Consider the following 26720-nt stretch of genomic DNA (forward strand, 5'->3'; position numbering starts at 1 on the left):
CCAGAGAGCAGTGGGGAGCTACCATTAGTTAAAGCAATATCATATTCAGTTGCTGCTCATTGTCTAATTTCATTGGCCATTAACAATTTTAAATACTGTTTATGTTATATTGACTCTTCATAGTTTTCTTCGTGTGGTTCACTTCTCTTAGAGTGTTTTTCCCTCATCATAGCTGTGTGAACTAGGCCTGGATTTACGTTATCAGTTGGATGGCCAGTTGCGTCAGCCTCTAGTGCGACTGTTGCGTGAGACACGAGAAAAATTAGTAGATGCTGTGAAGATGCGTGCTGTTGAAGACCGTTGGCGTCCAACTAACCTGCAGAACAAAGCAGGTCTACAGCGTTTCTTGCAGGAAATGTCTGAAATCGGGATTGAGAATCTCGAGTCACAGGTAACAGGTAACTGTGTTTTCTTGCATTTCCTTGAAAGCTATATTTACTTTGTAATCGGGCATATTATATATTAATGTGCTACAAGGGCTGTAAATAAAGTAGTGAAAATGTAGTGCAGACACTCACAGGAGACTCGGCATGCACAAATAGGATGTGGTAGCAGTCAGCAGGTGTTGTTATTTGATGTGTAGTATGTATTTGAGGGGCATCCAGTTAAGAGAGTAGTTGCTGTGTGGCATTGAAATGAAAAGTGTTGATTTCTCTACTCTAAAGTATGTTTTCAAAAGGTGGTCTATATTTGTGGATTAAAATCGAGATTGCCCTTGGCAAAAGTGCATCAGAATGTTGTCAAGTATTACGTGAAGCCCGCAGTGAGAATGTGTTACGATCGCCCTATCATGTCATATGATAGCTTACATTACCTTTTCAGAAACACAATGTCAGGCTTTTATTGCAGTTGTGGCATTGTGAGGTTTTGGGACACCCTCCGCTCTCACCATAGATGAATCATTATGTCTTTGACCTGTTTCCAAAGATGAGCTCTTCCGAGGCCTCCAATTACCTGATGCAGCATTTTTACTCTCCATAGTAGGGCACTCAATATTTACAGCCCTTGTATTTTACTGTGTGTTCCTTTTATATCATTGGTTCATTGCCTGTCTGTGTATTATTGCTAAGCTACTGCATGTGAATTATACTTTCTGTTAGATGTACTCTGTTAACCTACATTATTATTTGTCTGATTTTGGCAACAGCCTTGCCAAGCAGTGCAGCACAGAGCAATGAAAATTTAGGGCAAATATATATAATGTTTGATTATAACACACACAGCTTTTATTATTTCTTTAAGTCAGTTAAATGTCTATTGTGACATGTGCGTTATCAGTTTAATCTGAATTATATGACACAACTAGTGTATACACCATGGGTAATAACATTGACCAACTGATGTCACAAAGACGTTAAACAGTAGTTTAGAAACCAATGTTTTATTGTGACTGTAACCTGTGGAATGATAAGTTTTGTCAAATGATACCATAGTCAAGTGGAGAAATGCAGTGAACCCACTGACTGAACTTTTCCCCCCTCCCTCTGTGTGTGTGTGTGTGGGGGGGGGTATTATTATTGTTACATCTTTTAAAAATTGTAATATTTTAAATGATTTCTTAGACATGGAGTCTTCAGTCCCAGGTTCAGATGCAGCAACTACTTAAATTTTGAATAAAAATCATCAGCAAAGGTGGCTGAAGACTTCCAGCATAAGAAGTCACCCTTGTTTAGCCAACAGTCTTGTCAAAGAGAGCAGAGGAGCAGACAGAGATTCAGGGCACTCTGTTGCCCTTGGGATGGGAACTGCCCATAAAAGGTGAAAGAATTGGTATTGATCAACGGCATGAGGATGCAGAAGACAATGGAATCCATTACATTAAAGACACATGGTGTGTATTTGCAGGACCTGTGGCCTGTAATTGAAAAAGTGGTATGATAATCTCTTCATTGGCAAAAGATTCTGGATTAATGCCCCATTTGGATCTCTGGGATGGGACTGACCAGGGGAAGGTGAGAAAGAGATGGAAGAACCAACAAAGGGATAACATTCTACAAATCAGAACATGGAACACCAGAAAGCTAGAAAATCTGAAATGGGAGATGCAAATGCTCAATCCAGATGTAGTGGGGATCAGTGGAGTAAAATGGAAAAAAGAAAGAAGATAATGATTTCTGGTCAGGTAAATATAGGGTAATATCAACAGCAGCAAAAAGTGGTATAAAGGTTGTAGGATTTGTTATGAATATGACAGTAGGGCAGAAAGTGAGTTACTGTGAACAGTTCAGTGATAGGGTTGTTCTCGTCAGAGTCGACAACAAACCAATGCCGACAATGAAAGTTCACATATACATGCTGATGTCATAAACAGAATATGAAGAGAAGGAGAAAGTGCATGTGGATATTTGACAGGTAATTCTTTATGTAAATTGAGATAGAAATCTGAAAATCATTAGGGATTTGAATGTGGTTATAGGGGAAGGAATAGAAGAAAATGGGCTTGGCAGCGAGAATATAGAGAGGAGAAAGACTAATTGAGTCCTGCAATTAATTTCAGGTGGTATTAACAAATGTTCTGGTCAAGAATCACAAGAGGAAGAGGAGATATATGTGGATAAAACCTGGAGACACAAGAAGATTCCGGTGGATAACATCATGGACATACAGAGATTCCAAAATCAGAAATTGGATTGTGAGGCATACCCAGGATGAGATATAGACTCAGATCACAATTTGGTAAGAGTGGACTGAAGTGTAAGACAGTTGTCTGCAAGAATCAGCGAGGAAGGAAGTAGGATAACGAAGTACTGTAGAATCATGAGGCATGATTGAAGTTCACTACAGATGTGGGTACTGCAATAGGATAACCAGTGTAGGCAGTTCAGCTGAAGAGGAGTGGACATCTCTGTAGAGGGCACTCACAGATGTTGGAGACTCAAACTTAATTACTAGGATACTAATTCTGAAGAAAGCTTGGGTAAAAGAAGAAAAGAAAAACCATACTTCCATTGATTTATGAAAGAAGAAAATGGAAAATGTTCAGGAAAAGACAGAAATATGGCAATGTAAATCACTTAGGAAAGAAATAAATAGGAAGTGCAGGGAAACCAAGGTGAAAAGGCTGTAGAAAAAATGCGAAGAAATGGAAAAAGAAATGACCGTCAAGAGGACTGATTCAGCATATAGAAAAGTTGAAACAACCTGTGGCAAAAAGAAAAGGAAGGGTGGTAACATTAAGTGTGCAACAGGAACTCCACTATTAAATGTAGTAAATGCAGAGGAGAGAGCGTATAGGTGGAAAGAGCACATTGAAGACCTCTATGAGGGGGAGGACTTATCTGGTGATGTGATAGAAGAAGAGATAGAAAAAGAGACAGGAGTCAATAAGAAAAAGATAGGAGATACAGTATTAGAATCAGAATTTACACTGAATAGCCAAAGAAACTGATACATCGGCCTAACATCATGTAAAACCCCCTCGAGCATGCAGAAGTGCCGCAGCATGAAGAGGCATGGACTTGACTAATGTCTGAAGTAGTGCTAGAGGGAATTGACACCAATGATGTCCATTAATCCATAAGAGTATGAGGGGGCAGAGATCTCTTGTGAACAGCACATTGCAAGGCATCCCAGAGACGCTCAATAATGTTCACGTCTGGGGAGTTTAGTGGCCAGCAGAAGTGTTTAAACTCAGAAGACCGTCCCTGGAGTCACTCTGTAGCAATTCTGGAAGTGTGGAGTTTCACATTGTCCTGCTGGAATTGCCCAAGTCCATCGGAATACATAATGGATAAGAATGGGTGCAGGTGATCAGACAGGATGCTTACATATGTGTCAGCTGTCAGAGTCATATCGAGGCGTATCAGGGGTCCTATATCACTTCAGCTGCGCACACCTCACGCTATTATAGAACTTCCACCAGCTTGAACAGTGCCCTGCTGACATGCAGAGTCCATGTATTCATGAGGGTGTTTCCCTATCCGTACATGTCCATCCACTCAATACAACTTGAAAAGAGGCTTGTCTGACCATGCAACATGTTTCCAGTCATCAACATTCCAATCTCAGTGTTGATGGGCCCAGGCGAGGTGTAAAGCTTTGTGTCGTGCAGTCATCAAGATTACATGAGTGGACCTTCAGCTCCAAAAGCTCATATTGATGAATGGTTCGCACACTGACACTTGTTGGTGGCCCAGCATTTAAATCTGCTGCTATTTCCAGAAGGGTTGCACTTCTGTCACGTTGAACGATTCTCATCAGTCATTGTTGGTCCCGTTTTTGCAGGATCTTTTTTCGGCCACAACGATGTCAGAGATTTGATGTTTTACTGGATGCCTTATATTCACGGTACACTCAGGAAGTGGTCATAAGGGAAAGTCACCATTTCATCGCTACCTCAGAGAAGCTGTGTCCCATCGCTCATGTGCCGACTATAACACCACTTTCAAACTCCCTTCACCGGGCGAGGTGGCGCAGTGGTAAGACACTGGACTCGCATTCGGGAGGACGACGGTTCAATCCCGCATCCGGCCATCCTTATTTAGGTTTTCCGTGATTTCCCTAAATCACTCCAGGCAAATGCCGGGATGGTTCCTCTGAAAGGGCACGGCCGACTTCCTTCCCCATCCTTCCCTACTCCGATGAGACTGATGACCACGCTGTCTGGTCTCCTTCCCCAAACCAACCAACCAACCAACCATCAAACTCCCTTTAATCTTGATGGCCTGTCATTGTAGCACCAGTATCCGATTTAATAACTGCACCAGGCACTTGTTGTCTTATATAGGTGTTGCTGACTGCAGTGCTGTGTTCTGCCTGTTTAAATATCTCTGTGTTTGAACACGCGTGTGTATACCAGTTTCTTCAATGCTTCAGTGTAAAAGAGCTTTGGAAGATTCAAGGTCAAATAAGGCAGAAATGATGGATAACATTCCACTAGAATTTCAAAAATTATTGGTGAAGTTGGCAACCAAATGACTAATCAAATTGGTGTATAGAATGTAATGAGATTGATGATGTACTATCAGACTTCTGGAAAAATATCATCCATGACAATTCCAAAGATTGCAAGGGCGTATAAGTGTAAGAATTACTGCACAATCTTGCACCCAAGCTGCTGACAAGAACAGTATACATAATAATGGATAATAAAATTAAGGAATTGTTATATGACAGTCAGTTTGGCTTTAGGAAAGGTAAAAGCAAAGAGACAGTTCTGACATTGCCTTTGATAGCAATTCGGAGAACGCTCATGAAGCAAAGGCAGTTGCACTCGCGGTACAAGAAAGATCGAGAGAATGAGGACAGGCAAAAGTTAGTAGAGATTCGTGCTGCTGTAAAAAGAGTGATGCGCGAAGCATTCAACCACTACCACCGTCGTACCTTAGCAAAAGATCTTGCTGAAAACCCAAGGAAACTCTAGTCTTATGTAAAATCGGTAAGCGGGTCAAAGGCTTCCATCCAGTCACTCACTGATCAGTCTGGCCTGGCAACGGAAGACAGCAAAACGAAAGCTTAAAATTTTAAATTTAGCATTTGAGAAATATTTCATGCACAAACATACCGCCATTTGGGTCTCATACAGATTCCTGTATGGAGGACGTAGTGATAGACATCCCTGGGGTTGTGAAGCAGCTGAATGGGTTGAAAATAAATAAATCGCCAGGTCCTGATTGGATTCCAATTCAGTTTTACAGAGAGGACTCTACTGCATTGGCTCCTTACTTAGCTTGCATTTATCACGAATCTCTTGCCCAACTTAAAGTCCTGAGTGACTGGAAAAAAGCGCAGGTGACGCCTGTATATAAGAAGGGTAGAAGGACGGATCCTCAAATTTACAGACCAATATCCTTAACATCGGTTTGTTGCAGGATTCTCGAACATATTCTCAGTTCGAATATAATGAATTTCCTTGAGACGGAGAAGTTGCTGTCCATGCATCAGCACGGCTTTACAAAGCATCGCTCCTACAAAACACAACTCGCCCTTTTTTCACATGATATCTTGTGAACCATGGATGAAGGGTATCAGACAGATGCCATATTCCTTGACTTCCGGAAAGAGTTTGACTCGGTGCCCCACTGTAGACTCCTAACTAAGGTACGAGCATATGGGATTGGTTCCCAAGTATGTGAGTGGCTCGAAGACTTCTTAAGTAATAGAACCCAGTATGTTGTCCTCTATGGTGAGTGTTCATCGGAGGTGAGGGTATCATCTGGAGTGCCCCAGGGAAGTGTGGTAGGTCCGCTGTTGTTTTCTATCTACATAAATGATCTTTTGGATAGGGTGGATAGCAATGTGCGGCTGTTTGCTGATGGTGCTGTGGTGTACGGGAAGGTGTCGTCATTGAGTGATTGTAGGAGGATACAAGATGACTTGGACAGGATTTGTAATTGGTGTAAAGAATGGCAGCTAACTCTAAATATAGATAAATGTAAATTAATGCTGATGAATAGGAAAAAGAATCCAGAATCCTGTAATGTTGGAATACTCCATTAGTAGCGCTTGACACAGTCATGTCGATTAAATATTTGGGCGTAACATTGCAGAGCGATATGAAGTGGGACAAGCATGTAATCGCAGTTGTGGGGAAGGCGGATAGTCGTCTTCGGTTCATTGGTAGAATTTTGGGAAGATGTGGTTCATCTGTAAAGGAGACCGCTTATAAAACACTAATACGACCTATTTTTGAGCGGATTGAGGGAGGACATAGAAGCAATTCAGAGGCAGGCTGCTAGATTTGTTACTGGTAGGTTTGATCATCACGCGAGTGTTACAGAAATGCTTCAGGAACTCGGGTGGGAGTCTCTAGAGGAAAGGAGGCATTCTTTTCGTGAATCGCTACTGAGGAAATTTAGAGAACCAGCATTTGAGGCTGACTGAGGTACAATTTTACTGCCGCCAACTTACATTTCGCGGAAAGACCACAAAGATAAGATAAGAGAGATTAGGGCTCGTACAGAGGCATATAGGCAGTAATTTTTCCCTCATTCTGTTTGGGAGTGGAACAGGGAGAGAAGATGCTAGTTGTGGTACGAGGTACCCTCCGCCACGCACCATATGATGGATTGCGGAGTATGTATGTAGATGTGGATGAAGAAAAGTCAAGACACTGTTATAGGATTTACCAACATAAAAAGAAAAAAAATGACAATGAAAAATAGTGCAAGGTGTTCTAAACTTTTGAAAAAAGTTGGAGTAAGCTGTAGGGAAAGGTGGGCAATATATCTTATGAAGAAGAACCAAGGGGGAACAATAAGATTGAAGATCAGGAATGAAGTGCTTGGATTAAAAAGGGTGTAAGACAGGGATGCAGTCATTTGCTACTGTAGTGCAACAATCTATACATCAAAGAAGCAGGGGGGGGGGGGGGGGGCAAAAAAAAAAAAGTTTCAAGAGTGGGATAAAAATTCAGGAAAGGATACCAGTGATAAGATTCACTCATGACATTGCTATTCTCAGTGAATGTGAAGTAGTATTGCGGTATGTGTTGAGTGGAATGAACAATCTAATGACTACACTAATGAGAAGCAGCAGAAAAGAGAATAGTGAAAAACTTAATATCAAAATGGTGGACATAAAGAAGACAAAGTTAAGGAATTCAGCTATCTTGGAAGAAAAATAACCCATGGTGGATGAAGCTAGGACGAGATAAAAAGTGGACTAGCACATGTAAAGAAGGTATCCCTGGCAAAGTGAAATATACATAGACCTTAATTTGAGGAAGAAATTTCTGAGCAAGCATGTTTGCAGCACAGCATGGACAGTGAGAAAATCAGAACAGAAGAGAATCAAAGTGTTTGAGATGTGGTGCTACAGAAGAATGTTGAAAATCAAGTGGACAGATAAGATAAGGAATGAGGAGGTTCTCCACAGAATTGGTGAAGCAGGAAACATGTGGAAAACATTGACAAGAAGGGACAGGATGACAGGACATGTGTTAAGGAACCAGAGAGTAACCTCCATGATATTAGATAGAGTTGTAGAGGATAAAAACTGTAGTGGAAGACAGTGATTAGTATAAATCCAGCTAATAATTGAGGAATTAGGTTGCAAGTGCTGCTCTGGGGTGAATAGGTTAGTGCAGAAGAATAATTTGTGATGGGCTGCATCAGAGCGTTTGGAGGACTGATCGCTCAAAAAATGAATAATAAAAAATTTGCTGTCCACAATTTTTATGAAATTATTAAGTGAAAGTGATCAGTTAGTAGAGATAATGCGTAAGAACGCAAATAATTTAGATTTTACACACGTTGTTATATAAATTATCTGCAGATACTGATAAATTATTAATAGTCATGCAGGCTGAAACCAGCAGATTGTGATAAACTAAAAAATACACCCTATTTAAAGATCCAAATATGTTAAGAAAACAGCTAGTTCCCCGTCTGTACACCTTCTTTTAATACGTTTGTTATTATATGTTCTATTGTATGTGGTTTTTAACTGATTTTTTTTTCACTCACTACACTAGTAATTTGTACCTACAGGTTTTTTCATGACATCCAGCAGCCTATTTGAACACTTTATCTATGTTTTACACTAGTCTGCTTTTGCCACAGTAAAGTTTTTATATTTTTGTACTAATTCTGCCACAATGATAAGATTTGATTTTTATTGTGTTTGACATGAACCTTATTATGTATGGATTTACATTGAATTTTGAAAATGTTTTGTTTCACTCAGTCTTGGTGGATCTAATAACAGTGTTTCAACTCTGGAGCTGATAACTGTTCTTCTGTTTCTGTCGTCGGTACAGAAAAATAAAAAATTCAGCAATTTTACCATTTATCTATCTAATAATAATTCTTGTTTTGTTTCTCAGTGCTGATGTTTTGTTCCTTTTCATTCTGCTATCCTCTCTCGTCTTTGTAAAAATTAGTAGCTTGCTTCTATTCCCTCTGAAGTAACAGAGAGAAAGTAGTGAAATTTTTTGATTCTTTCTTGTCTTTCATGACTAGTGTAATTAGAGATTGTTTTTGCATTGGGAAAGAGTGTTCCATTATCACACGTAATAGAATAGTACTAACATCTGTATCTGTGCTCTGCAAACCACAGCAAAATGCATGACAGAGGGTACATCCCATTGTACCAGTTACTATGGTTTCTTCCCATTCCATTCAAATGTGGAGCATGGGAAAAAATGATTGTTTGAGTGCCTCTATGAGTGCTGTAATTATTCATATCTTACCTTCACGATCCTTATGTGTGCAATATACAGCGGGTTGTAGTGTGTTACTAGAGTCATCATTTAAAACAGATTCTTGAAATTTTGTTAGTAGACTTAATCAGGGCAGTTTAAGCCTATCTTCAAGAGTCTGACAGTTCAGTTTCTTCAGTATCTCTGCGACACTGTCCCACAGTTCAAACAAACCTGTGACCGTTTGTGCTGGCCTTTTCTGTATACGTTCAATATCCCCTGTTACACACACTTGAGCAATATTCTAGAACTGTTGGTTGTATGAGGGATGATGCTGTGGTGGCGACTTAAATATTAGGTTGACAGTGGTGAGGACAGGCACATGCCAACCTGGACACACATTCCAGCGGATGGCTCCCAACATAGGGTACTGGGATGGCCAATGGCAGTGCGCAGTACGACTGATAGCCTCTGCATGTGTGTTCATCATCTGATGGGCAGCATAGCTACTTCTCTTGCTACTGATTTGCATTTCTGTGCTATTGGTTCTGAAATTTGCACTTTCATGCCTGTGTAGTTTCTACTCTGATTGATCATAAATAGGAGGCTTCGGTCACAGCCTGAGCAGTATGTTCACCATACCTGAAGATGTCAGGTCAGTTGGCCAATGAAATATTGTGGAATTTTCAAGACAGCATCCAAAGTCTTGCTGAAGAACCGTATTTACATTCTAGAACCTTTCACACGAGTGATTTGTAAGCAATCTGCTTTGTAGACTAATTGCACTTGTCCAGTATTCTGCCATTAAACCAATGTCTGCCACCTGCTTGACCCATAACTGAGCTTATGTAATCATTCCATTTCATGTACGTGCAAAGTGTTGCTCCCAGTTATTTTATGAGTTGGCTGATTCCAACAGTGACTCTTTGGTATTATAGTATTAGAATACTGTGTTTTTTCAGTTTTGTGAAGTGCATAGTTTTACATTTTTGAACATTTAAAGCAAGTTGCCAATCTTTGCACCACTTTGAAATCTTTTCAAGATCTGACTGAATATTTATGCAGCTTCTTTTGGACAGTACTTCGCTACAGATAGCTGCATCATCTGCAAAAGCCTGTTTGTACTATTAATATTGTCTGCAAGGTCATCGATATACAATGTGAACAGCAATAGTCCCAACACACTTCCTGGGGCACACCTGAGGTTACCTCTACATCTGACGATGACTCCATCCAAGATAACATGCCATGTCCTCTCTACCAATAAGTCTTCCATGCAGTCAGAAATTTCACTTGATAGCACATATGATCATACATTTGATGACAAGTGTAGGGCTGGTACTGAGTCAAATGCTGTTAGGAAATTGAGAACTGCTGTATCCAAAGCTTTCATTATGTCATGCGAAAAATTTGTCATTTGGGTTTCACATGGACAATGTTTATGGAATCTATGCGGTTAGCATGGAGGAGGTCATTCTGTTTGAGGTATCTTCATTATGTTTGAGCTCAGAATATGTTCTAAGATTCTTCAACAAATAGAGGTCAAGTATATTGGACGGTAGTTTTGTGGATTACTTCTACTAATTGTGTTATAGATTAGTGTGACCTGCACTTTTTTCCAACAACTGGGTAACATTTTTTGTTTGAGGGATCTAAGATATAGTTAGAAGAGGGGCTAACTCAGCCACAAATTCAGTACAGAATCTGATAGGTATTCCATTGGGCTGTGGAGTTGTGTTCAATTTTAACTATTTCGGCTGTTTCTCAACACCATTGACACTAATACTTATTTCACTCATCTTTTTGGTGATAGGAGGATTCAGTTGGGGCAATTCTCCTGGGTTCACTTTGCAAAGGCAAGTTTCAAAACAGAGTTAGCATTTCAGCTTTTGCTTTGCTACCCTCGGTTTCAGTTCCTGTCTCGCTCGCCAGGGACTGGACTGGATGCTAACTTTGGTGCCACCAAATAGCCTTTACATATGGCCAGAATTTATTTAGTTTTTGTGGAAGATCATTTGACATTATCCTGCTATGTAGTCATAAAAGGCTTCACATATTACTTTCTTGACAGCTAAATGTGTTTCATTCAGCATCACTATCTATAGTCCTATGCTTTGTTTCATGCCTATAATGCAACAGTCTCTCTTTTCTTTAGAGGTTTCTTTGCAGTGACTATACCACAGAGGGTCTTACCTATTATGAACTGTTGTACCGAGTACATATCTATCTAGTGCATGGTCAACTATTCTTTTGAACTTGAACCATATTTCCTTTACTTATTCCTGCCCTGTGCTGAAAATTTCAAATTTCTCATTGAGGTGTGACACTACTGATTTTTTATCTAGTTTACTGAACTTATATATACTTGATGTCTGCTTGTGTCTGTATGTGTGGATGGATATGTGTGTGTGTGCGAGTGTATACCTGTCCTTTTTTCCCCCTAAGGTAAGTCTTTCCGCTCCCGGGATTGGAATGACTCCTTACCCTCTCCCTTAAAACCCACATCCTTTCGTCTTGGCCGGCCGAAGTGGCCGCGCGGTTCTGGCGCTGCAGTCTGGAACCGCGAGACCGCTACGGTCGCAGGTTCGAATCCTGCTTCGGGCATGGATGTGTGTGATGTCCTTAGGTTAGTTAGGTTTAACTAGTTCTAAGTTCTAGGGGACTAATGACCTCAGCAGTTGAGTCCCATAGTGCTCAGAGCCTTTCGTCTTTCCCTCTCCTTCCCTCTTTCCTGATGAGGCAACAGTTTGTTGCGAAAGCTTGAATTTTGTGTGTATATTTGTGTTTGTTTGTGTGTCTATCGACCTGCCAGCGCTTTTGTTTGGTAAGTCTCATCATCTTTCTTTTTATATATATATATATATATATATATATATATATATATATATATATATATATATATATATATATATTCTGCTTGTTTTAGTTTTCCTTTGTACTTTGGTAATCATTGCTGCTACAACTACATCATGGTCACTGACACCACTTTCGATGTGTACATACTCAAAGAGGTCAGGTCTGTTTGTTGCCACTGGTTCCGATGTATTTCCATCATGAGAGGGTTTCTAAACTATCTGTTCTAGGTAGTTTTCAGAGAAGGCATTTAGTAATGTTTTACAGGATGTCTTATCACATACACCACTAACAAAACTGTAATTATCCCAATTGGTTGTTGGATGAATAAAGTCTCCACCAATGATTACAGTATGATTGGGGAATTTACAAGTGAACTGAGATTTTCTCTAAAGTTTTTGTTTACATCAGGAGATGAGTCTTTCTGGTGGGCGACAGGATCCAATTATCATTTTATGCCTACCCCGATACTGAGTCTTGTCCAAACAATGTCGCATGCAGTCTCAATTTATATCTTGGTGGATTTGAGTTTCTTGTCTACTGTGACAAATACACCACCTCCATTTCCCATTCGCCTATCCCTTTGATAAACACTTAAATTTTCCCCAAAAATCTCACTGCTATTAATTTCAGGTTTCAACCAGCTCTCTCTACCTAGTATTATGTGAGGTTAGCTGCTTTTCAGGAGTGTTATAGACTCTGGCAATTTGTGTGAATGCTTGTGCAGTTAACCATTGGGACTATTTATTTTGATCTTTTACTGATACTTCTGTGTTTCCTACAGATATTGTTATCTGTATTGGTTGAAGAGTCACATAACCTAAAAAAACCCTTGCATGCACTCCACTTAGTCAGCCACCTGAGAAGCAGCCTCTGATGTGTAGTGCACATGTGACCCATTTAGGGGGATCCTACAGTTGTCAACCGTATGGTGCAAGTCCGGGAAGTTGCAGCCTAGCTTGTCACAGAACCTTTGAAGTCTCTGTTTCAGTCTTTCTACTCAACTTGGAACCAAAGGCCCACGATCAATTCTTGGGACAATACTGCAAATTGTGAACTTTGTTGAAACTCTATGCACAAGGCTTGTCTTCTCAGCCTTCTATGCCAGTTGTTGAAATGAACAAAGTATTATACCTCAGAGCCCAGATGACAGGCATCATTTGTTGCAACATGTGTCATGATCTGCAGTTTGTTGTCCCGTTCCCTCAGTGGTTGCAGTAATAGCCTTTTCAACGTACCGAATGAGGCTCCCAGTCATACACGTCGAATGCACCTGGTGTCCTTTACTGTCCCTTGCTGCCATTTCCCTAAGAGGTAACATCATTTGCCATACATTTGAACTGCCAACAATTAATAGACCCCTGACCTTTTGCATTGCCTCCTCTTGACTCTGGACAAAATGAGAAAATGCATTATTAACCATCAGCCCTTTATAATAAACCTATATGTGTACTGATTTTGGTCATAGAGCATCATCACAGGCAGTAAGATAAAAACAGAACAGATGATAGCATTTTTCGTGTTCCTTATGGGCTCACATAACATCAAAGCTATTATAGTGTAAGACCACAGTCAATAGTAAAGTGCAGTACTTACAATAGTAACACAGTATCACAGTGATTAATACCCTAAAAGAATAGTTCAGTGTGACACATGACTAGGATGCTGTCAAATCTTGCATTGGTCATTGACATGACAGGCAGAGGCAGGATGAACAAGAGACACAGTATTAGTACATTTCATTGTGGTCAGATTGTGGGTGCCCAATACATGGGACACTCTCTCTCTGAGGTAAAAGGACAGTCACAGAACTTGTAAAGGACAACATAGGTACAAAGAAAGTAACTGTGAAGAAACCATGGCAAATATAAGAAATACTTCAGTTATTCAATGAAAGAAGTAGTTCAAAAATATTCAGGGAAATTCAGGAATACAGAAATACAAGTCACTGAGGAATGAAATGAATAGGAAGTGCAGGGAAGCTAAGATGAAAACTTTGAAGAAAGGATTGTCGGAAGGACTGACTCAGCATACAGGAAAGTCAGAATAACCTTCAGTGACATTAAAAGGAAGGACGTGAAGGGGTCAACTGCCCCTTACGTATTGACAACATTATATCTTGCCTCACACAGGTCGCAGCAGGTACTATCGATAGTCAAGCACCCAGTGTGCCAAAGAGTATTCAGGGTTGAGGCTCCGAGCAAGTAAGTTGTTGACTGCTAAGTGAGCAGGGCGGATTTTGACAATATGGCCAACTGCTTTTACAATTGTTTAATGGCTGACCTCCAGCAAATACATAAGTGGCGTTAATTGAGTGATTTGTTTGATGTGTTTAAGTGTCCATTTGTGCACCTTGATTATGCGACAACCGTGCCAAGACAAAAGATATAGAATATTAACAGCAAAGTATGTACCCATTATTGCTACCTGACATCCTAATTACCTTTGTTGGATTTGATATGAAACAACACCCGTGCAAATATTAACCGATCAGCCTTTATCAGTTGCACACTGTCAAACCATTTTAAAATGTTAGGCTATAATTCACTAGTCAATAACGGGGGGGTTTAATAGGGAGAGTTTCAGGTGGTAACATAAAGAGTGGAACGGGAATGCCACTGTTAAATGCAGAGGAGAGAGTGGATAGGTGGAAAGAGTACATTGAATGTCATTATGAGGGGTAAAATTTGTCTGGTGATATAGAAGAAGAAACAGAAGTCGATTTAGAAGAGGTACAGGATCCAGTACTAAAATCAGAATTTAAGAGAGCTTTGGAGGACTTAAGATCAAATAAGGCAGAAGGGATAGATAACATTCCATCACAATTTCTAAAATCATTTGGAGATGTGGCAACAAAAAGATCATTCACATTGGTGTGTAGAATGTGAGTCTGGTGACACACCACCTGACTTTTGGAAAAATATCATTCACATAATTCTAAAGACTGCAAGAGCTGACAAGTGTGAGAATTATCACACGTAAGCTTAAAAGCTCATGCATCCAAGTTGCTGACAAGAATAATGTACAGAAGAATAGAAAAGAAAATTGAAGATGTGCTAGATGACAATCAGTTTGGTTTTAGGAAAGACGCGGGCACCAGAGAGGCGATATTGACCCTGCGGTTGATAATGAAACCAGACTAAAGAAAAATCAAGAAATGTTCATAGGATTTGTCGACCTGGAAAAAACTTTTGGCATTGTAAAATTGTGCAAGATGTTCAAAATTCTGAGAAAAATAGGAGTAAGCTTTAGGGAGAGATGGATAATATTCAATATGTACAAGAGCCAAGAGGGAATAATAAGAATGGACAACCAAGAACAAAGTGCTCAGCTTAAAAAGGATGTAAGACAGGGATGTTCTCCCCCCTCCCCCCCCCCCTCCCCCCCTCCCCCCACTGTTCAGTTTGTATATTGAGGAAGCAATGATGGAAATAAAAGAAAGGTTCAGGAGTGGGACTAAAATTCAAGATGAAAGGATATCAATGTTGTTGTTGTTGTTGTTGTTGTTGTTGTGGTGGTGGTCTTCAGTCCTGAGACTGGTCTGATGCAGCTCTCCATGCTGCTCTACCCTGTGCAAGCTTCTTCATCTCCCAGTACCTACTGCAACCTACATCCTTCTGAATCTGCTTAGTGTATTCATCTCTTGGTCTCCCTCTATGATTTATACCCTCCACACTGCCCTCCAATGCTAAATTTGTGATCCCTTGATGCCTCAGAACACGCCCTACCAACCGATCCCTTCTTCTAGTCAAGTTGTGCCACAAACTTCTCTTCTCCCCAATCCTATTCAATACTTCCTCATTAGTTATGTGATCTACCCATCTAATCTTCAGTATTCCTCTGTAGCACCACATTTCGAAAGCTTCTATTCTCTTCTTGTCCAAACTATTTATCGTCCGTGTTTCACTTCCATACATGGCTACACTCCATACAAATACTTTCAGAAACGACTTCCTGACACTTAAATCTATACTCGACGTTAACAAATTTCTCTTCTTTAGAAACGCTTTCCTTGCATTGCCAGTCTACATTTTATATCCTCTCTACTTCGACCATCATCAGTTACTTTGCTCCCCAAATAGCAAAACTCCTTGACTACTTTAAGTGTCTCATTTCCCAATCTAATTCTCTCAGCATCACCTGACTTAATTTGACTACATTCCATTATCCTCGTTTTGCTTTTGTTGATGTTCATCTTATATCCTCCTTTCAAGACAGTGTCCATTCCATTCAACTGCTCTTCCAAGTCCTTTGCTGTCTCTGACAGAATTACAATGTCACTGGCGAACCTCAAAATTTTTATTTCTTCTCCATGGATTTTAATATCTACTCCGAATTTTTCTTTTGTTTCCTTTACTGCTTGCTCAATATACAGATTGAATAACATCGGGGAGAGGCTACAACCCTGTCTTACTCCCTTCCCAACAACTGCTTCCCTTTCGTGTCCCTCGACTCTCATAACTGCCATCTGGTTTCTGTACAAATTGTAAATAGCCTTTCGCTCCCTGTATTTTACCACTGCCACCTTTAGAATTTGAAAGAGAGTATTCCAGTCAACATTGTCAAAAGCTTTCTCTAAGTCTACAAATGCTAGAAACGTAGGTTTGCCTTTCCTTAATCTTTCTTCTAAGATAAGTCGTAAGGTCAGTATTGCCTAACGTGTTCCAGTATTTCTACGGAATCCAAACTTATCTTCCCCGAGGTCGGCTTCTACTAGTTTTTCCATTCGTCTGTAAAGAAGTCGTGTTAGTATTTTGCAGCTGTGGCTTATTAAACTGATTGTCCGGTAATTTTCACATCTGTCAACACCTGCTTTCTTTGGGATTGGAATTATTATATTCTTCTTGAAGTCTGAGGGTATTTCGCCTGTTTCATACATCTTGCTCACCAGATGGTAGAGTTTTGTCATGACTGGCTCTCCCAAGGCCATCAGTAGTTCTAATGGAATGTTGTCTACTCCCGGCACCTTGTTTCGACTCAGGTCTTTCAGTGCTCTGTCAAACTCTTCAAGCAGTATCTTATCTCCCATTTCGTCTTCATCTACATCCTCTTCCATTTCCATAATATTGTCCTCAAGCACATCGCCCTTGTATAAACCCTCTATATACTCCTTCCACCTTTCTGCCTTCCCTTCTGTGCTTAGAACTGGGTTTCCATCTGAGTTCTTGATATTCATACAAGTGGTTCTCTTTTCTCCAAAGGTCTCTTTAATTTTCTTGTAGGCAGTATCTATCTTACCCCTTGTGAGATAAGCCTCTACATCCTTACATTTGTCCTCTAGCCATCCCTGCTTAGCCATTTTGGACTTCCTGTCGATCTCATTTTTGAGACGTTTGTATTCCTTTTTGCCAGGTTCATTTACTGCATTTTTATATTTTCTCCTTTCATCAATTAAATTCAATATTTCTTCTGTTACCCAAGGATTTCTATTAGCTCTCGTCTTTTTACCTACTTGATCGTCTGCTGCCTTCACTACTTCATCCCTCAGAGCTACCCCTTCTTCTTCTACTGTATTTCTTTTCCCCATTCCTGTCAATTGTTCCCTTATGCTCTCGTTCCCTTATGCTCTCCCTGAAACTCTCTACAACCTCTCCTTAAATTCCCACCTTTTTGCAGTTTCTTCAGTTTCAGTCTGCAGTTCATAACCAATAGATTGTGGTCAGAATCCACATCTGCCCCTGGAAATGTCTTACAATTTAAAACCTGGTTCCTAAATCTCTGTCTTACCAATTATATAATCTATCTGATACCTTTTAGTATCTCCAGGATTCTTCCAGGTATACAACCTTCTTTTATGATTCTTGAACCAAGTGTTAGCTATGATTAAGTCATGCTCTGTGCAAAATTCTACAAGGCGGCTTCCTCTTTCATTTCTTCCCCCCAATCCATATTCACCTACTATGTTTCCTTCTCTCCCTTTTCCTACTGACGAATTCCAGTCACCCATGACTATTAAATTTTCGTCTCCCTTCACTACCTGAATAATTTCTTTTATCTCGTCATACATTTCATCTATTTCTTCATCATCTGCAGAGCTAGTTGGCATATAAACTTGTACTACTGTAGTAGGCATGGGCTTTGTGTCTATCTTGGCCACAATAATGCGTTCACTATGCTGTTTGTAGTAGCTAACCCGCACTCCTATTTTTTTATTCATTATTAAACCTACTCCTGCATTACCCCTATTTGATTTTGTATTTATAACCCTGTAATCACCTGACCAGAAGTCTTGTTCCTCCTACCACCGAACTTCACTAATTCCCACTATATCTAACTTTAACCTATCCATTTCCCTTTTTAAATTTTCTAACCTACCTGCCCGATTAAAGGATCTGACATTCCATGCTCCGATCCGTAGAACGCCAGTTTTCTTTCTCCTGATAACGACGTCCTCTTGAGTAGTCCCTGCCCGGAGATCCGAATGGGGGACTATTTTACCTCCGGAATATTTTACCCAAGAGGACGCCATCATCATTTAATCATACAGTAAAGCTGCATGTCCTTGGGAAAAATTACGGCTGTAGTTTCCCCTTTCAGCTGTTCGCAGTACCAGCACAGCAAGGCCGTTTTGGTTAATGTTACAAGGCCAGATCAGTCAATCATCCAGACTGTTGCCCCTACAACTACTGAAAAGGCTGCTAGCCCTCTTCAGGAACCACATGTTTGTCTGGCCTCTCAACAGATACCCCTCCGTTGTGTTTGCACCTACGGTACGGCCACCTGTATCGCTGAGGCACGCAAGCCTCCCCACCAACGGCAAGGTCCATGGTTCATGGGGGGATATCAATGATATGAGTCGCTAATGACATTGCTATCCTGAGTGATAGTAAAGAAGAATTATATGATATGCTGAATGGAAAGAACAATCTAATGAGTACAGAATATGGATTTAGAGTAAATTGAAGAAAGATGAAAGTAATTAGAAGTAGCAGAAATGAGAACAGTGAGAAACGTAACATCAGGATTGATGGCCACGAAGTAGACAAAGTTAAGGAATTCCGCTACCCAGGCAGCAAAATAACAATTATTACGGGCTGAGCAAGGATAACATCAAAAGCACACTAGCCTTGGCAGAAAAGAGCATTTCTGGCCAAGAGAAGTCTGGTAGTGTCAAACATGTGCCTTAATTTGAGGAAGAAATTTTAGAGAATGTACATCTGGAGCACAGCATTGTATTGTAGTGAAACATGGACTGTGGAAAAACCGGAACAGAAAAGAATCGAAGCATTTGAGATATGGTGCTACAGGTGAATGTTGAAAATCAGATGGACTGATAAGGTGAGGAATGAGGAGGTTCTGCACAGAATTGGAGAGGAAAGGAATATGTGGAAGACACTGAAAAGGAGAAGGGACAGGATGATATGACATCTGTTAAGATATCAGGAAATGACTACCATGGTACTAGAGGGAGCTGTACATGACAAAAACCATAGAGAAAGACAGAGATTGGAATACATCCAGCAAATAATTGAGGATGTAGGCTGCAAGTGCTACTCGAGGTGAAGAGGTTGGCACAGGAGAGAAATTCGTGGCAGGCTGCATCAAACCAGTGAGAAGACTGATGAGGGAAGAAAACTATGAGATACAGAAACCACCAGCCCACATGTGCACTTCTCTTTACTCTGTGTTGGGGGTTGCAGGTTAGCATAAGTACAGGAACACTGCCATTAGCTGATGAGTCACAATAAACTTCAGTACAAGCTCAGCATTGTCAAAAACCACAAAATGTGATACATTCAATTTGCTAACAAAATATCTTTCCTTTCAAGCAGGGGGCACAGGTTTTCTGTTATGGGGTATGTTAACAAAAGATGAAATGGTGCCTGAGTTACGTCTCTCATCATCTCTCAGCGGTGATTAATGCAGAAACCTACTGTCCAATCATATGCATCGCTTGCAGCAACCTGCAGGTGACCAGTTCTTTCAACAAGATAATGCACCTCTCAGTTGTGTTAGATTGGCTTAAGGGACACTTCATGGACATGAGGATCACCTTATCTCAGTCATATTGAGTACATTTGTGATGTCATTGTACTACCCGTGCATGCATTGAACTCAGTTTCAGGAGTTGAGTGGTTGTGCATCAGAATGACTCCCCAGTGCAGGGTAAGCCCAGTAGTGGAGCTGCCACCTTATTGCCTCTGGTCTGACTGGATTTGTTTTTGTGTCTATTCCCTTAGAAAAGTTGGCTGCTCCATGCCTAGGTTTCCCAAGCTGTGTTCCGAGGGTGTGAATAAGTTATCCACGAAAAACTATTAATAGCATGGTTTTTTTGGCACTTTGACAATACTAATTGTCTTTTTAAAATTTTATTATGATTTCTGTGTTATTAGTTATGATTTAAAATTGAAATAACCGCTGAATAAAACAAGTTTATCTCATTTCTGAAAATCTTAATAACCTTCAAAATAACAAAGTGTGCTGTCAAAGTATCAAGATTGTTAAAGTGTTCCATCAGAGGGAAAGTTTGGGAATCCCTGCTCTACACCTCTAGAGCTCTTTCTGCCCTGTGTCGTAGGACACACTTTGTGTGGCTTCTCCATCCAGACCTGTTTGTCTTAATTAACTTGGCTAGTAGCTAAACTATCGCTATGATAGCCCTTGCTTTCACCAAAGCACACAAACATCCTCGCATGTGTCCTTCGGTAATGCAGTGTCTCATGGGAGGGACTGTAGTATTTAACATGTTATTTGTGGTATATGCAGTAGTGTATACAAAAATTAATAAGTTATAGTGTGAGGTCTGCACAAGTGTGAGGAACTTCTGTACAGAATAAAGAGAACATGTGGCAAGGAAGCTTTTCAAATTAGAGTTGAAGATCTCGGGTTCATTACCCAAAAAATGTTCAGTTTTGCTGTATCATGAATAAGTAGTCATAGCTTTTATGGTGTGCACTTTATAGCTCATGTTTACTTGACTTTTGTTGTTGTTTTGGTCCATACTACCTCCTCCCAAAATAACGACTCCATCGTTTCCGGACCAGAGCCCCTCAACTCACATTGATAGTCTGTAATATCATCACAGAATCATGGTGCAGACTGACTTGTCAACAGCCTCATGGTTGTTGCTTGAATGAATTCTCTTAATCTGCGCAGAGTTTATGTATGATGAGGTCGTTACATGTGACGAACTGAAACTTGGTGCTGGGCCAGTATTCAAACCAAAATGGCAGTGCACTCCCCACGAAAGGGTTCTGATGTCTGTCCTGCACACAGTTGTACTGACGACACATAACCATTGTTGCTCTGTGTAAAACAGTTCGTTGTGGATTCTGTCTGTATTTAAAGGATTCATACTGGCAATCTTTGGAACTGATAAGGGAAACATGGGATAGCTGATGCTTGAAATTTGGTTTGAAATGTGGATCACTCTTCTTTCCGATTGCGGATCAACCTTCACTACAGCGCGACCTGATTTGATGGAGAGTGGTCAGCATTTAAATTTTAATACAGCTTAGTTGCAAGGTCCTACACCTTCTGAATCACTATCTTATTTTGGGCTGGTTTCTCCCTGCATCCACTGCTTTCACTCACTCACTCCCGGACGGTTCATGCAGCAGTAGTCACAGGCGAGCCTTCAGGCAGCGACCTAGCAGAGAGGTTATGCCACAGACCGCCCACATGACGCAAACGAGGTGACGCGAAGCGAGGCCTGCTGACAAGGTGGTAGGCCGTCCAGTCATCCGCGCGCTGACATCACGCCCGTGACGTCGCTTGCCTAGAAACTGGACTCGGCGACGCAAAAAGTGTCTCGTGGCATCGGTGCAGTCTCGTACGCGTGGCCAGACGTCCGTCGCCTGCTGACATGTGCAATTTACCTCTGATCACGTTGGTCCCAGTGCTGTTAATAAATCTAATTCGCCGAGCCGAGCTGTCCGCTTTCAATTACCGGCAGCTTCCTCCTTTTTTTTCCTTTGCGCTGCTTCTTGTCATGGGTGGCTCAGTACTCTTCTAATTAAGGCTTCGTGTTTGGCTGCCTCTGAGCAGTGGTACGCTTTCTTAACAGTTCAGAAATTGTATGTCCGGGACGTGTTCAATTAACGGAGTCAGTAACGGGACGAATGGTGCATTGCAACATAACGCAATCAGCGCTTCGCTGCTTGACAGCATTTGGCATCATCGTCTCCCGCTCAGCCAGTTCTTCACGCACTATAAACGAGGTGGTGGTTGTCTGCAATCCTGTCATCGTCATTATTTCCTTGACAGCACTATTGTCTTCATTCTCAACATCTTCATTTATGACGGAAAAAGAGGAAATACTGAATTATTGTAATAAGCGTCGTACAGGGTAGGATATTTGACTCTGAGTGACGTGTGTTATGTAGCTTTCAATGGGGAAGGGTAGGTGCAGTACCAATGCCCACGTCTTGTGTGATTTCAGTCAGTCTTCTCTTCTGTTAAGGTTGTTTATGTACTTTTGAATTTCTGTGGCCTCTCTGTACATCTTAGCATACAAATGGATGTTGTTAAAATCATAGTATTGGAGAGAAGAATGTGTTGGTTTCTTGGTCCCAGTGAATGATCTGCTGCTGCCAGTTTAGGCATTTTTCCCAGATGACAGTTTGTTGTCGTGTTCCTTAAGATGAGTGTTAATGCTTCTTTTAGTAGTTCTCACGTACAATTGACCACAAGCACAAGAGGCTTTTTTTTATATTCGTGCTGTGGCAAGTGGCAAGAGTAGATCCTTTGCAGTGTTCAAATATTCACATTTTTGTTGTTGGTTGTCAATACTGCGTCTTTTTTATTGCTTTACTCATGAAATTTGTGACTTTTTTACAAATGTGAGGAAAACTTCTTGTTTAGTTGATTGTTTTTCACCAGAAGTTTCATATTTTTTAGGATGTTGGCCCTATTTATATGTTGGTTAGAGTAGCCATTTTTCAAAAAGTTGTTGATAAATGATCAAGCTCTTCCTCCAAGTACTGCGGATCACAGATTGTGTCAGAAACATCCACGAATGTTTTGATCCCTCCTCTTTTCTATTTGTGACAATGATTGGAGTTTATTGAACATATCTAATTGTGTTAATCGGCTTTCTGTAAATTTTGTGCCCTAAAGTTCTGTTCAATTTTCTAAGTACCTTTACATAAAAAAATGAAATTTTGCCTTCTTTGTCTTTTTCTTTAGTGAACTTTATAACTAACATCATTAAGAAAATTTAGAAATTCCAAGTGTTCTCTTTATCCATTAGGCCATATAACAAAAGTATCATCAACATATCAAAACCAACAAGAATAGTTCTTTTTGACAGTGTGAAGGGCAGATTCTTCAAGAAGTTTCCATACAGAAATTCATTACAGCTATACTGAGTAGGTTCCCCATACCCACACCATTGCTTTGCTCATATAATTTTTGTCCGATAAAACAAAAATCACCAAGGACACAAATGCCAGGTGTGAAAGCCTACATTATGTGGTCATATTGGGAAATTATTGTTGTTCATGTTACATGGATGGAGACTGCACATTTAATTATGTAAATATGATGGAATGTAGCATTTGAATGACTGGTGGAGAACTGATGTTGCTTTTGTGATAAAATGCATAATTTGCAGCTTCATGTTTATGTCAGCTAGCTGATCTATAAATGTTTCATGGTTTGCTATTACTCTGACAAATTTTGATGTAATTTCTGTTTACTTAGGTGAGTGCTGGGTTAATTTAACCAGTAGCACTGTAGCGTTCACTAAGCTCTACCTGCCACTACTGGATGACTGCCTGAGGCTGTCCACCCCTGAGCTCCAGCACACTGTCGATGAAATTTTAGGCGACGTGTTTCAAGCACAGCTCAAACATGTGGAAGCTTCAGTGGCCAGTGACAAGCTCCGTGCTGAGGTATGAGTAGATTTTCTCATATATGTCAGTGCACCTTTATCTGCAATCTTGTTTCTGGAATTTTGACCTTAGATTGTTGCCTGTGAATGCTGTTATATGTGCATGAGATGTGCTCACTTTTGAAGAAGGCCTTGGCCGAAAGTTAAATGTGTAACAGTCTTTTCACTGTCATCTTTACAGTGAGTAGCAATCCTTTTCCTAATATTGTTTATATTCCAACCCTTAGTTTCCTTTGGTTTATAGGTCTTGTGACGTAGTCACTAGAAAGATAAGAATCCAAGGATGTAAATAAATATTTGGACATATCACTGGGAACTGCTGTAGTAAGCTGAGTACTACTTCTGCCTGTTGGGATACCGGCTTAAGATTTACTGCTCATGTCTAGGGACAGGAAAATTTAACAAAAGTGATAAAGCAAGGAATAACACAGAATTATCGGCTTTAGCAAAACAAAGTGAAGTCAACAATTTTTAAGAGATATTGTGAAATTTGTAATTTTGCCATACACGAATGTAAGTGTCCTCATACCTGTATTTGTAAATGATGATAATTATTGAATGTTAAAACTGCAATTTGACTTCTAATCTTCTCAAGTATGAGTTTCCTGCATAATCTTAAACTTTCAGTTTGTTTCCTGTGTAACAAAAATAGATGTGCCACTGAAAATAACACAGAATTTGGCCAAAGAAAAACAGAATTTGGTCAAAACACGGAATTTGGCAGAAAACAATATCGAATTTTACAAAAACATTGAATTTGATCAAAAAACACCGAATTTGTAAAAATAAATGACACAGATTATAATAAAATAAACAACACTGAATATGACAAAATAAATGACAGCAAATTAGACAAAAGAACACCAAATGCGTGAAAAAAGCCAACACCAAATTTGGCAAAAATAACATTGAGTTTGATAAAAAAGGCCACTAAATTTGGGGAAAAACTAACATCAACTTTGACAGGAAAAATGAGAATGAATTGTGCAAAAAATGCTGAATTAAAACAACAAATTTTGAAGAAAACAGGAAACAGAGAGAGATTGGAGGGGGGGGGGGGGGGGCAAGGAAAGGAAAGAAAACCAAAAATGGCAAAAAGTAACACTTGAATTTGACAAAGAATATAACACCAATTTTGGCATGAAGACTCTGATTTTGTGGAAAAGTAACACAAAATTTGACCACCGAATAACAAAACGTTTGGGGGGGGGGGGGGGGAGTTGGAAGCCCCAAATCTGGTGGAAATTAACCCCAAGTTTGGTAAGAAGAGTCACCAAACATGGCAAAAAATTGCACTATTTCTCAAAAACAACACTGAAAATGCACCAAATCTTGTCAAATAAATATGCCAAATTTTGCCCAATTTGGCAAAAACTAACACCAGATTTGGAAAAAAGCAACCAATTTGTAAAAGTAACAAAGAACCTAGCAAAAAATAACACCGATAGAAAAAGAATAACAAATGTGGCAAAAAATAAGAGTGAATTAGGCAAAAAATAAATAAATAAAAATAAAAAAATAAAAATAAAATGAAAGATATGGCATGACAGCCAACATTTTCCTGTCATAATAAAATAAAGCTGGACTTATGAACGCAAAAGAGGGATGCTCTAACTCTGAACACAATAAGAAACACTGTTATAAGGAGCCAACAACCTTCATCTGAGTCACAGTATGACAGCATAACAACAACTGAACATGATCATTTAGTAATTTGTACAAGAGGGACTGGCCATAACTAGTGCAAGACAATATAAAGGGTATTCTATTCATCTGCCAGGGGCCGCTGGCTTCCTGTTGTGGGTGACTGATGTGCTGTCCACAGTTTCCAAACAGGCAAATCCACCTTGTTAAAATGAGATTTGTAGAGGACATATGAGGCACTTTCTGTAAAGGGGTTTGATCTCAGTGAACGTATATTCCACTTCTTTGTCTCCACTATTTTTGGCTGTTTGAGCATAGTAACTGATAAATCAGTGTGTGTGTGTGTGTGTGTGTGTGTGTGTACACCCTGCTACAACCCCCTCTCGGTTACACCTGTCATGTCTTAGAAAGATGCAGCCATCTAGATTTACCAAACTCATGGGAATACTTGGTTTTAACCAGGTCTCTGAGATAAGTATTAAATGGGTGTCTATGTCTTGATATAAATTACTAAACTTGTCGAGATGAGCTGACTGATATTCAACATTTGAATGTGCGACATGGAATTCAGTGCATTCAGCACTATGACTTGTGAGGATGCTGCTGATGGATACTTCTGGCTCTGGGTCAGGGCTGGCAAGGGAACAAACCATAAGAAATGTGTCAGGGAGAGGAAGTGCTGGTTTGAGGAAGTGAAAATGGCAGGTAGCTTCAGGGAAAATGGAGATTTTGTGACCAAGGCCAGCAGGGTTTGCAGCAATTGTCAAGTAGCCGAGTTGTGACAGGAAAAGAATCTCGCTAAACGGAGCTAGAATAATCTGTCCACAGTAGTATTAAAAGCAAGATGAATGGGGAAAAAACAACAGATTGCACCATTGATGGCACTAATGATGAGAATCAATGATAATAAAAGTGGAAGTGAGGCTAAGTTGGTACAATAATTGACAAAGGTTAGTTAAGTCAAGGTCCCATCACTCTATCGATTAAAATCTTGTGTTTTATCTCAACTCGTGTTCAGGTCTTGGTGGCTTATCGACAAGAACACTGTCAGTCTGCCTAACCAAATTGATTCTTTACTTTGAACATTTTGATACAGTGAAGCTTCTGTTAGCATTTACTACAGATGACGCTCTCTACTACTTGAACTTGCTGTTGCACCCACTCTGCTGCTCCACATCATAATAGCCTCAAACTGCCTTCACTCATTTTTTTATTGGTTGCAGCTATCAAATTTTGCATTAGTCTCTGCCTATAGCAAGAATCGTGGTTCCTACAGTTGTGTGTTCCCCATAAAATGTTGTAATGCCTGGA

At 40.1% G+C, this 26720-nt stretch overlaps 1 protein-coding gene across 3 annotated transcripts in view; it reads left to right on the forward strand.

Annotated features, from left to right (window-relative positions):
- The window catches only part of LOC126191977 (exocyst complex component 8), a 124182-nt gene that overhangs the window by 88698 nt on the left and 8764 nt on the right, over positions 1-26720 (forward strand). For 2 of the 3 annotated variants that reach the window (XM_049932568.1, XM_049932570.1), the window contains 2 exons: positions 173-398; positions 23576-23766. In XM_049932568.1, coding sequence (XP_049788525.1) covers positions 173-398; positions 23576-23766 — 417 coding nt within the window. Of the gene's footprint in view, positions 1-172; positions 399-23575; positions 23767-26720 lie in introns of those variants that run through there. The other variant, XM_049932569.1, reaches the window with a different exon arrangement.

Source organism: Schistocerca nitens, chromosome 1 (assembly GCF_023898315.1).
Source record: "Schistocerca nitens isolate TAMUIC-IGC-003100 chromosome 1, iqSchNite1.1, whole genome shotgun sequence".
NCBI classification, from domain to species: Eukaryota; Metazoa; Arthropoda; class Insecta; order Orthoptera; family Acrididae; genus Schistocerca; species Schistocerca nitens.